General features: G+C 53.1%; 1 protein-coding gene and 1 long non-coding RNA gene across 3 annotated transcripts in view; one reads left to right on the top strand and one right to left on the bottom strand.

The window, feature by feature from the left end:
- The first annotated feature begins 4,003 nt into the window (after positions 1-4,003).
- LOC103877944 lies at positions 4,004-6,230 on the top strand. Its single transcript, XR_001895197.3, has 3 exons — positions 4,004-4,352; positions 4,572-4,692; positions 4,797-6,230. It is a non-coding gene; the product is annotated as an uncharacterized LOC103877944 (long non-coding RNA).
- A 1,050-nt stretch (positions 6,231-7,280) lies between these two features.
- The window catches only part of LOC101011037 (FXYD domain-containing ion transport regulator 6), a 39,706-nt gene continuing 34,378 nt past the window's right edge, over positions 7,281-12,608 (bottom strand). Inside the window, exons 3-8 of one of the 2 annotated variants that reach the window (XM_017948986.3) lie at positions 12,321-12,359; positions 12,123-12,197; positions 11,479-11,515; positions 10,635-10,684; positions 10,084-10,133; positions 7,281-8,585 (exon numbers count right to left, since the gene is read on the bottom strand). In XM_017948986.3, the coding sequence (XP_017804475.1) occupies positions 10,105-10,133; positions 10,635-10,684; positions 11,479-11,515; positions 12,123-12,197; positions 12,321-12,359 (230 nt within the window). In that variant the 3' untranslated portion in view covers positions 7,281-8,585; positions 10,084-10,104. The remainder of the gene's footprint in view (positions 8,586-10,083; positions 10,134-10,634; positions 10,685-11,478; positions 11,516-12,122; positions 12,198-12,320; positions 12,360-12,608) is intronic. The other variant, XM_009187375.4, reaches the window with a different exon arrangement.

Genomic DNA, 12,608 nt, shown 5'->3' with positions numbered 1-12,608 from the left:
GCCCCCAGTGTTGCGAAGGAAGGCATCTCTATCTCAGAGTCTGTGTGATTGATGGCCCGACTAGAAAGGACACCAAGGCCATCCCATCCAAACCCCTCCCTTTACAAGTGGCTCCCTCTCCTGCTCAAAATCCTCAGGGAGGGCTCAGATGATACGCCAAAATCTGTCTGTGTCCAGAAAGAAGCCCTTCTTTTCTTTTCTTTCTTTTTTTTTTTTTAGATGGAGTTTCGCTCTTGTTGCCCAGGCTTGAGTGCAACGGCGTGATCTCAGTTGGCTGCAACCTCTGCCTTCCGGGTTCAAGCGATTCTTCTGCCTCAGCCTCCCAAGTAGCTGGGATTACAGGAGCCGCCACCAAGCCCAGTAATTTTTGTATTTTTGTATTTTTTATTTTTAGTAGAGACCAGGTTTCGCCATGTTGGCTGGTCTTGAACTCCTGACCTCAGGTGGTCCCCCACAGGCGTAAGGCACCACACCCGGCCAAAAAGCCTTTCTTAATCTGGCTCCAGGCACCTCTGAGCTGGTCCCCGACCTCCCCGCCCTGCTCTCTGCTCCAGCCATGCCAGCCTTCTTGACACCCCTCACCCTCCGGGACCTCCGCACGGGCGGTTCCCACTTCCTATATGCTCAGCCTCCACAGGGCTTGCTGCTCAGTGCACACTGGCTTCAGGGCTTTCTCCAAAGCCCCGATTCTGGGCATCTCTGTATAAAAATGTTCACACCCACCGCCTCAGCCTGGCTTTTCCTCTGTGGCACTTGTTCTTACCTAAGGTATGTGTTTCCCTTATCTTGTTTGTCCCTCTCCCAACTAAAATCTAAGCACCAGAAGAGCAAGGATTTTTGTTTGTTTCTTCATTCCCCCATGCCTGGAACAGAACATCGTGGGACCCAGTTTTATAAAGTGAATGAATCAGTCCCAGGCAAAAATCAGGCAAAAATGGGGACAGGACAGAGGTGAAATCATTTCTCCCATGCTGCAGGCAGACCCAGGACTTTTCTCAGGCAGCCTTCTTCCATGCTGTCGCCTGTCCTGTGAGGAGTCACAAGACCCGATTTGCCCTCACAGAGGCAGCAACCCCCACCTTGCTGACAGCTCCCCCAGAGTCCCTCTCAGAGGGTTCTCTCTCACTCCTCTTGCACCCCATCCCCACCCCCTCTCCTCTCCCTTAACCTCCCCTTCCTTCTCCAGTCCTGCAACAATTTTCAGAAATTGTCCTATTTGTTCTTTGGGGGAAACCCAGGCATTTGTTAAGTCAAGCAGGTCCCACCCCTCTCGCTTCACTCACGTTTAAGTCCTTCTCAGACTTCCTTCCTGTCCTGCCCCAGCTAGCTCAGGTCATGGGTCCTAGCTGGCACTGGGACAGGGAGCCCCTCTCTGAGACACCTGCTCTCCTACAGAGAGGTCGAGGCCCTTCCACCTGTGGCCCATGTTCCTGAGAGCAGCTCAGCTCAGGAGGGTCTCTCCTCGTAGACATCTCCATGCAAGGCACCCTGAGGGCCAGACACACCCATACATAAATCCCCTTTCATCCTGAGACTTTGCTGAGGACTGCCTGACCCTGGGCAAGGGCACCCCTCTGGATCTTCTCCACCTGGAAAATGGGGTAATAACACCTACCTTGCAGGATTGTTGTGGGAACAGAGACAAGGTAGGTCGAGCGTTTGGCCAGAGAAGGTCCTAAAAAATGATGGCTGTGTTTTCCTTACTCTGAACTGGTCCCCCCAGAAGACAAGAACACTCATGGCAATCCCTTCCCTTGGCTCAGTCCCCAGTTGGAGTGATCTCTAAAGCAGGCTCCTGGGAGCACCCTGCCCTGGCATGATCCCTGCTGGCCACCACTCACCCTGCATCTCCAGCCTCCCTTTCATCTCCACACAAAACCAAGAAGCCTCCTTTGTCTGATGGTTCCAGGCTGGAGACAAAGGAGCATCCAGCTGTGCTCTCCTGTTTTCTCCAAGACCCAAAGCTCTGGGAGATGCTGGGAGGTAAGGAGAGGCAGCGCCCACTCCTGGATGCGTCAGCACTGTCACAGCTGATGAGACAGTGCCCTCAGTGGCGAGGCCTCCGTCTCCCCTGTCTCCCCCAAGCAGGCCTCCCTTTTGTCTCCTGACTCCTAAATCTCAAAGCAGTCATTTGGGGTGGTCATTGCGGGGTTGGTGGGGCAGGGAGGAAATAGGCTGGAATTCAGCTGACCTCTGTCTCCCTGGCGATCAAAGGCAGAGGCCCTCACCACCAGCTTCCCAAAATGGGGCTCTCCAGCTCCGCCGGCTCTGGCCTTTGTGGGAGTTTACAGCCTTGAACTCCAGGTCCCCAAATCAGTTCCTCCTGGTGTTGACTTGCAGCTGGAAAGGGCTGCAATGAAGCAGAAGCCAGAAGGCCTAGGAAGCCATGACCCCCGGCCCAGGTCAGTCCTCAGCTGCATAACCCGTGTGGCCGCTGGGCAGGGAAAGCGGCAGTTCCCAGGCCCCATTCGTGCCACTCAGAGGTCCTGAATCCTGAGGAACGCTGGCTCCTGTCTCCTGCTGTGGTTGCAGGTGCCAGGTCACGGGGGTCTTATAAGGCAGGGCTGGAAGGAGGTGGGCCCCAGAGGGTCCATTCCTTAAGTGTTGGCTTCAAGATGGCCTGAGCCATGGTGCACAGAGGTTCTGAGAACTGCCAAAGGGCAATGTACTCTAAGAGTCAAGGTCACCAGGTGGTGACAAGGGCAAACCCATTTGACCCACCTCTCCCACAGTGAATACCCTGGAGAGAAATGCATTCTTGACTGTTCTCAGAACTCATGTCCAGGCTTGAACTACCACAGAGCCCATTTCTTTCCAGCTTTTCTTAGTTTTCTCCTCCTGGTAACCAAACTCGCCCTCACCTCTGAAAAGCAGCTTGAGGCTCGCCGCCTCCGGGAAGACCTCGTGGAGCAAGCCCACCCCTGGCTACTCTTTCCTTCCCTCCACGACCTTCCGGATGCCACTGACATGGCTTGAATGGCTGGCATGTGGCTGTGTCACCATTCTCTTCATTTATAGCACAGATTGCCAAGTCCCTGGCCTCCTTGAGGCCTCAGGTCGGGTAAGCTGTTAAATGTTTGTACCTGCACTGAGCCTCGTGCTCACTCTCCACACTTGGCAGCAATTCCACCTATTCCAGGGTCTCGATGGTTCCAAATTGCTGCTTAGAGCCTCCCAACAATTCAGCCAGGCAGGCTGTGCGATGCCCATCTTACAGAGGACACCGCAGGTGGTCTGCAAACAGGTCAGAAAGTGAACCCAAGTCTAACAGAGACAAGAGGAACCCGGCCATCAGAGAATGAGGAGACAAGGAAACGGATAGTAATGCCAACATTAATAGCATAATAGCTACACGGAGAATTGTCACGGAGCTTCGATGTCCATTGTATCACTTTGACCCTGTGAGATAACAGAAAAGATTTTGATGCATTTATTTTACAGGTGGTGAAACTGAAGCTTAAGTGGCTTTTCCAGGGTTACACAGCTAGCAGGAGGCCCAGCTTACCCCAAAGCTAGGAAGGACTTGATTATTCAGAAAAGGAAACTGACAGAGAGGCTGGGGTCTTTCCAAGCTCACACAGTTAGAGCAGAGGGGACCTCGGGGATGTTCTGAGCCTCAGGCTCCACCAGACTTCCTCCAAGCCTGGCTCAGAGGTAGGAATCTGTTCTTCTGGACAGTGCAGGGGGGCCCCTCCCCACCAGTCCCTGCCACCCAGGTCCTTAAGGACATGTGATCACAGCATCACCTGCTCTGCCATCATTGCCTTGGCAGGTGCTCCAATGTTGTGCAACCAGGCCCGGGGCTGGGCTGGCCCCATCAAATCAACAGCTGGTTGGCTTGGGCCGGCTGAGTCTGCCCCCCTGGAGCTCAGCTGTGACAGCAATGAATCATACTAATGGAGAGAGGTGGCCATTCCTTCTCTGTGGCCTGGAGACAGGTTTTCCCAAAACTCCTCCCCTGGCTCAGGCAAACACACCTGACCTTTCTCTCGCTGGGCCCAGGGTGAGGCAGAGCAGCCAGGAGCAAGGTGGGGTGAACCAGACAGAGCTGGAGTGCTCTCCCACCCCTGCTTTGCCCAGCCACCCCGCCAAGCCCATGATTCCAGGCAGGGTAAGGCCCTCCTCCCAGAGGAAGGGGCCAACAGTCCAGTGACCTTGGAGTGCGCTTCGCCTGGCACTCCCCTCACACTGCTCCCTACAGCTTGCACTCTGCCTCTGACTCTCTTCCAAGAACAATTGGACAAGTTCTAATCTACATCTTGCAAAAAAAAAAAAAAAAAACCCAGAGAGGTAGGAGGGCCACAGCACCTGGGGTCCCAGAAGGCAGACTGACACCTATTCCTGCTGTAGGGGTAAGTAACGCAAAAACCTCCATGCAGAGACATGGAGGTCTTCGAAATGGAATGGTGGGGGGCGGGGGGTGGAGGGAGTCACTGGGAGGCAAAACGTGCGGGACATCTGAGGTCACTGAGACCAGGGAACTCGGGATTCCCTTCTGGGAAATGACACAGCATGGCAGCTGTCCTTCCTATACAGTCAAGCTACATTTGCCTCATTAAACCAAATCACAGCTACAAACCAGTGCCACATGCCTGGAGGCTGAGTGGACACTCCTGGTCCTCCTCACGGAGAGGTATAGCACTCTGAGCTCTGATCCAGTGGATCTGTGTGAAGTCCCCAGACAAACACATAGTAAGTGTTCCATAAATGTCAGCTGCTCTTGTTTTTTTTTGTTTTTAATTATTACTATTTTGACCATCATTTCTTCGATTGTTCTTCATGTGTCTTGTTTCCAGACCATTCAACTCCCACAGGAGGCTTCTTGGAGCACGGTCCAGCTAGTTCGTCTTGAAGGGACAGCCATGCTCCAGGTGCAGTCTTGGGAGCCATCTGATCACTGTCCCTTCATCCAAGCATCTGCTTTCTGAAGGAGACGAGGCCATGTGCTGTCAAGCGCTGTGGACACACAGCCTGGGGTCAAGTCCTAGCTCCTCCACCCCCAACTGGACCAGCCACTATTGTACCTCTGACCGATCTCAGAACATAGCTGGATTACCAGGAGGAAAACTAAGTGAGTGCTTAGAGGCTGGCAAAGTAAGGAGAACCATTTGTAGATGATGTGCTAGAGATGCTGACCATCATTCCTTACTCTTAATTATTATGAGAAAAATGAGAACCCCCTCCTTGGACTTCCTTATTCCTATGCTGAAGTGTAATGTTCTGTTTTTAACAATGTATGGGGGCAGCACACACAGTGCTTTGCATGCCTGGGGCCTCTAAGGGTCTCAGTCTGGCCTTGCTCTGAAATTGCTGCAAGGCCTGCCAATTCCCTGATGTATCACGAGTGTTCCTGAACAATAAGCTCATTTACCAGGTCTAGCTGTGACCAGATATTTTTTAATCACCATGATCACTGGGTTGACAGGTTGAGCTTGAGCTCCACCATAAGCCTGAGTCTTTCCAAAGGCCTGGGGGACCGAAGGCAGAAGCAAGAGCACATGTAGAGAAGGCACCGAGCAAGCGGATCTGTGCAGTTCTTCGGTTCTAAACAACTCGCAGAATCCAGGCGGACTCAGGGCCTGTGTGGCCACTGGGCAGGGAAGGTGGTGGTTCCTAGGCCCATCAAAACCCCAAGGAGCACTGACTTCTGTCTCCTGCTATAGCTTCAGGTGCCAGGTTCACTGGGGTCTTAGAAGGTAGGGCTGGAAGGAGGTGGGCCCAGAGGGTTCCACTCCTTAAGTGCTGGCTTCAAGATGGAAGATATTAAGACGTTCCAGGGGTTGATTCTTTTTCTGAGACACCAAGATGTTCCAGGCTTCTGTAGAGCAGGCACAGTCCTTGCCCTCCAGGACTTGTATCAATAAAGACACAAAACACTAGAGGCAGAAGCTGCATACGGGCAACCTCCATGCAGAATCTGCCCGCATCTGTGTTTGTTCAGCCAACAGTGCTTTTTAGAAAGTTGAGTCAGAATGTCTTTGGAAGGACACTGTAGGTGACTGCAGGCACCATGCCCCATCGTCTCCCCAGCATATTCACATATTGGCATTACCTGCCTGGTCGCCACAGTCTGAATGCCAAGTACAAAGTGTGAATATAAAGGCAGTAAACAAGTGTGATTGGGGCACAAGAAAGGGATTCAGCTGGGTGTGGTGGCTCACGCTTGTAATCCCAACACTTTGGGAGGCCGAGGCAGGTGGATCACTTGAGGCTAAGAGTTCGAGACCAGCCTGGCCAACACGATGAAACCCCATCTCTACTAAAAATATAAAAATTAGCTGGGTGCGGTGGAGGGCACCTATAATCCCAGCTGCTCAGGAGGCTGAGGCAGGAGAATCGCTTGAACCCAGAAGGCAGAGGTTGCAGTGAGCCGAAACCACACCACTGTACTCCAGCCTGGGTGACAAAAGCAAAACTCCGTCTCAAAAAAAAAAAAAAAAAAAAAAAAAAAAGAAGGGATTCAATTCTACCTAACACCCAGGAAGGCTCCATAGAGGAAGGAGTATTTCATAATGCACGTCACTCACCCTGTCACTCCCTTGATCCCTTCCTTCCTTTTTTCTTTTTAGAGACAAGGTCTCATTCTGTTGCCTAGGCTGGAGTGCAGTGGTGCAATCATGGTTCACTGCAGCCTGGAACTCCAGGGCTCAGGCAATCCTCCTGCCTCAGCCTGCCGAGTAGCTGTGACCACAGGTGTGCGCCACCATGCCCAGCTAAGATTTCACCATGTTGCACAGCTGGTCTTGAACTCCTGGCCTCAAGCAATGCTCCTGCTTCAGGCTCTCAAGTTGCTGGAATTACAGGTGTGAGTCACCACCCCTGGCTTCCTTTTCAAGTCCTTAGGTAGTGGCCCCAGAACTGACCAAAGAGAAATGTTAGGATGTTTTACTCCAGGTCACTGAGTACTTGGAGAAGCCATTGTGACTCCCTTTTTTGCTCCAAGATGGTGTGCAATGTACAGGTCCTGCTATGGGATGTGGCTTGAGCCCAGTGACCTGGGAAGGTGGGAGAGAGGGAGGGAGGAAGAGAAAGGGTGGGAAGGTGCGGGGAGGAAGGGTTGAGCAGGAGAGGAGGAAAGTGAAGGAAGAAAAGGAAAGGGAGGGAAGAGAAGCGAGGAGGAGGCAACAGTGACAGCCGCTGAAGGGCTCTGTGCCTGCCTGGCTGGCTCTCCAGTCCTTGCTTCCTCCCTCTGACCACGGACAGACTCCCTCTGGCCCTTTAAGTTCCACAGGCCCTACAAACACTCAAGTTCTTTCACAGAAAGGAAAGCACCTCTGAGCCACTAGGAAATAAAGGATATTTTATTCCTTTTTTCTGTCGTTGTTGAGCGGATAGATCACGATACAGAGAACAGCAATGGGTCACAGCGCACGGTTTGGTTGGTTTCCACGGGAACACAGAGGACAGGAGGGGCAAGATCTGGGTTGAGTTCCCACTCTTGTTATGATCTTCAACCTCTCACTGTTCCCAAGGGCTGCACGGAGCCTGCCGAGTCTCCAACCCACCTCGCTTGCCGCTCTGACTGCCGACAGGCAGAGCGAAGGATGCGCGAGTTGCCTCTGCTGCCCATCTAAGGGGACGTGGGCAGAGAAGCAAAGGCCTCTACTCTCCCTCCACGCATCCCAATGTGCTGGCCCCAACGGAACAGGAGTCCTTCAGCTATTGCCTGCCAGAGACCCAACGGCAGGGACTGGAGTCTGCGTCTGGATGAGCTGAGCTGAGCTGTAGATTGAAGTCTCAGAAGCAGGGAAGGTTGGAAGGGGTAGGGTCCCAGAGCCCATGGGGTTATTGCTGAGAAGATATGCAGGGGACACATTCCCCAGGGGCAGAGTAGAAGCCCTGGGCCTGGAATCTCCGGGGGCTCTGTGAAGGGGCAGGGCAGATGGGGACTCCTTGTGGAAGCCCCAGGGAAGAAATTGACCATGGAAGGACATAGCCTGCCTGAAGTCAACGCTGGGCTCACCAGCTCCTTGCTTTGTATCTCCAATTGCTAAGAGACCTTCAGACTGGGGTCAGGTGGGATAAGGAAGCAAGGTTTTTGTTAAATGAGTGAAAGGAGTCCATGAAGAATCATGACAAAGTGCTGCAAACCTTCCCAGGTCCCAAGACAATTGAAGACCACTGCCCGTGCTCTTACCCTACGCTTCCCTAAATCAGGGGAGGGGGCTGGTCTCGGGGAACAAGCAGCCTCCTAGAAGCAGGAGGTGATGGAGGGCTACAGGGGCAGGGAGGAGCAGATGGCCATGTGGCTCAGCCCCTGCCCGGGAAAGCAAGTCCACAGTTCACTAACAAACACAATACCGTCCACGAACAAGTAGCCACGAAGACCAGTCAGCAAACACACACACTCACACACATACACACAGATACATCACAGGAGGTGGGCAGGACCGCAGGCTGCAGTGGGGAGGCAAGTGTTAGTTGCATCATCAGGTGGAGGAATGGTGTTAGAGGGGATAGGAGGGCGGGGGACACACAAGTTCTTGGCTTCTCCTGGGGAAAGGGCTGTTGCTGAAGTGGCCGGTTTTCTTAAGCATCGACATTTGCATCCAAAGGTTCAAGCAGCCACCTTCAGGTTCCGGAGGCTGAGGAGGAGGAGAATTTAAATTAAAAACACTTTAGCTCGCCTCTGGTATCCTTATCTGCTTCTCTCCCTTCCTTGAGCACTTGCCCACTGAACTTCCTGGTATGACAGCCTTTCTGAGACACAGAGAAAGGAGACGAAGACACAGGGGAGGGGTGAACCTCAGAGGAAGCCTCTCCCAGATGGGCTGGAGCCTGGTGGACATGGAAAGGAAATTGTTAAACCCAGGGCCTCCCCAGTGGTTGCTCACAGTCCTGAGCCTTAGGATAAAAGGTTTCTGAGAAAGAACTAGTTTGAAAAAAAGCGAAAAGACATTTCATTTCCAGGCTGCCTCCTCTGAGTCTTCCCATAGATTCTCAGCCTGTGATGAAATAGACAGGACCCCAAGCTACCAGGAAGGGCACCTGCCTCCTAGGTCAGGATCTTCGTCCATTCACACTTAGGGTGATCACTTGCCTTCGAGAGCCCCATCCAGAAGACGGGAGTAATGAGCTCTGCCCATCACGGGCTGCTGTGAAGATGCAAAAGCACTTACGAAAGAATTTAAATGCTGCACAGGCACTGCACTGTTATGACCACAGTAGAAGCTGGTGTGTCGGGCACTTCATCATCCAGAAACCTCTTTTAACTTACAATCTAAGATAAACTTATATACCTTTCTATGATGCCTTATTTGTATGGGGGGGAAAAAAGGTAGAAGTGAGCTGACAAAAGACAAACCTTTTCCCTTAGGATATTCCAGGGCGTGTCATAAAGCAAGACACACAGGACGGAGGGGAGCAGTGGCGCTGAACTACAGCCACGAAGGCCTGAGTTCACAGTCCGGTCTGTCACTCTCCATGGGGCTGTTCCCTCTGACATTGGTTTCATCTATAAAATGGGCTAAACCCCACTTGTCCCATCCTCTGTTTCTGGCAGACTTGAGTGAGTCTGTGTGTGTGGCTGCACTCTGAAAACCGTACAGCATTTGCCAGTTATTACTCTCCTGTGACCCCTACGATGAACAATGGAAGTAGATGCTAAAATCAGTGCCCCGAAATGTGGAGAGGGAAGGATCATATATTATTTGCTCTACTTTTGGGTGGGGTTGGGAAGTTTCATAATAAGGTGTTTCAAAAAAAAAGTGGCCCTAAAGTACTTTCTGAATCAGCACGGAAAGCCGTTATCTTTATGCCACTTTGTGATTAGCAGCATTTCACTAACTCTTAATTCTCCCCATGTGGCAGCTGGGATGATGCCCTATGCGCTCGGCCTTTGGGCTGTGTGGAAGCCCCGTTTCCTGGTGTTTGCATGCACATGTGTGGGACACCTTGGGTGTTCTGGTCCTGGTCTCTCTCACAGCCCCTTTCAGACTCCTGAAGGCTCCTCAGGGCAGGGCCCATAGTAAAAGCTGTGCCCACTGCAAAAGCTAGCCCCATCCTTCCTGCCTGAACTCCTGTCCAGGCCCTGATGCAGACGGTGATGGTGACAGGGGCCGATCCAGGCAGTGAGCATCTCACCTTCCACCTGACAGCTGCACTTCAGTTCTCTGCTTTCTGGGGCTCTGTTGCTGGAAAGAAAATCAGAATGGATGATAGTATATAGACTCCTCACCCCAGTGGGCCACCCCCAACAGCAGCCGTGTCTATGCCTGACTCTGGGGGAGCAAAGAGGTGACAGCCATGGGGTTTCGAGTCAGAACGATCTAGGGTGAATCCTGGCCCTGCTACTTGCTGCTTACAGGAACCTGGTAACCTCTCTGAGTCCCTCGGTTATAAAATGAGGACAGTGATGCCTATCTCACGGGGCTGTGTGCACATTAAATGATATGGGGTCTGTGCCTGGCACAAGCAGATGCTCTGTAAATAGCAGGTGACACTAGTAGTAGCCTGTTTGGTGGAGTGAGGGGGCAATGCTGCAGAGGCCCTGGAGACTCCCTCTCCTGGCACTGCGGGAGCATGTCTGGCTGACTCTAGCGAGGCCATGCACCTGGCAACAGTCCCTTCCTGGGCCACAGAGGGGTCCCTCTGTTCCCTCTTTTCCATCTGGGCAGGTGGTCACGGACAGTTACCATTGGCGGTGATGAGGTTCTCCACCTGGGCTTCCTCGTCTCCTGGGGCCCTGCAGGAGAAGGAGAAGCACAGCCCTGTCAGAGATCTCCAGGGCAGACCCAGAGAGCGTCGCTCTGCTCCTCACTGGGGCACAGCCGCCTGTGGTCAGGCTCCTCCCAGTGCCCTGAGGGGCTGGAGCTCACTCTGCTGTGGGGTGCATGGGGCAGAGGGAGAGGTCTGGACTGAAGGATCAGACTCGGAGGGAACTTACAGGCACTCTTCAATGTCAGCCCTCGACTTCTACCAAGTCACGGGAAGGGGAGCCTAAGGCCACATGGGGCCTTGGGTGTGTCCTGTCACAGGCTTTGGACTTCTGGGGTCCAAGCTACCCTTGGCTATTGTAGTAAATTAATGGGGTATGACCTCTGTGTGGGAGTAGAAAGAAGGTGCAAGTGTCTGTTCAGCTCAAAGAGCCTCATGAACAGGTGACAAGCGGGGACTGTGTCGCAGGTCCTGTAGAGAGGACCTGGGCACCAAGAGAGGCCAGGAAGCCCTCTGCTTCCCTTCTCCCAAGCTCAACTGTCCCAAGGGCCTCCAGAAAAGGTTCCAGTACTTTCTTGTCCACTTCCCCTCCCCCACATATATCAGAAGAGACAGGATGGGCTGACCGTCAATGTTTGGACCTCTCCTTTGCCCCAGAGTCTACCTGGCAGTCCCCAAACTCCCAGCCCTATGCCCCAACACACACATTCTGCCTCTGAGACAAGAATCCAAGAGAATGCCCATTTGGGGGGTCACACACCAGGGGTCCCTTCCTGTCCCACCTAGTATCACCCCCAATGTCCACTGCCACAGCATCCTTACCGGGGCTTCTGATTGAAACTGCACTTGCACCTGCGACCTGAAAAGCAAAGAAACCATCCAAGGTCATGCTCCTGGCTTGGCCATAGCAGGGCCAAGGGTCTGTGCAGGTTGTGGGACTATGTAAACGGCACCCCCTAGACCTGCGCAGTGCACAGTTTGCACAGCTGCACACAGTGGCCCTCAGATGGGGTAGCTTCTTCTGGGGCAAAGGAAATACATTCCACAGCTGGAATGGCTACACCCCCACAGCCTTCTTGATCATGTGAGTCAAGAGGGATCTGTGCAGAACAGGCTCACGTGGGAACAACAAACTCAGGGGCACATCCCTCGCACACTAGGGCAGTGCCTGTCTCCTTCCTCCATGACTGCCCCACTCATGCCCTATAGACACAGCACTGGGAAGCCTCCCTACCGGTTCCTATCTGTGCTCATTGTCATATGACATTTTCTTTGTTCCCGCTTCAGTGTTTCACTGAGCACTTACTATGTGCCCAGTACACTCTATTGGGTCGTGAAGATAACATGGAGGACAGGCAGCCTCCTTTCCTCTCCAGGAGACGGACCAACCAGGCTCTCACACTGCCCCCACCTGCTTAGCAGCCTCAGTCATTGCTCTTACAGAGTGAGCAAAAGAACCAACTTACTTAGGATAAGGAGGATCCCAACCGAGAAGAGGACCACAGCGAACACCAGTCCCCCAATCCTCAGGGTCTGGTAATCTGCCAAAGGAACCAAGGGTGAGAGAGGAAGGGGCCAGGGAGACGGTGTCTGTTCCCCCCATCCCTCCTGCCAGGCAGGGCTGCATCCCCCTGACCCCTGCACCCAGGGTCCCCACTGCTTACCATAATGAAAAGGGTCCATTTCCTTCTCCTTCTCAGCTGCTGCAAAAACAAACAGTTGGTCAAGAGAAAGAAAGCTACACAACCCGGCTCCCAAATAGCTAACCTTGCCTCACAGACCTCCGTCTTCACAAAGGGATTCCGGAGAAGCAAGGCCCATTAAGCAGAGATGCCTAGAGGTGCACAGTAGGGCAGGCCTGCCAGTTAGGGGGTTAGGGGAACCTGAGGGCCAAGGGCAATGAAGGCATTGAGCCTCAGTGAGGCTCCGAGTCATGCAACATCCACATTCAT

This window comes from Papio anubis, chromosome 12 (assembly GCF_008728515.1).
Source record: "Papio anubis isolate 15944 chromosome 12, Panubis1.0, whole genome shotgun sequence".
Classification (NCBI taxonomy): Eukaryota; Metazoa; Chordata; class Mammalia; order Primates; family Cercopithecidae; genus Papio; species Papio anubis.
Note: the sequence above shows the minus strand (reverse complement) of the source record. Positions and strands in the feature narration are given on the sequence as shown.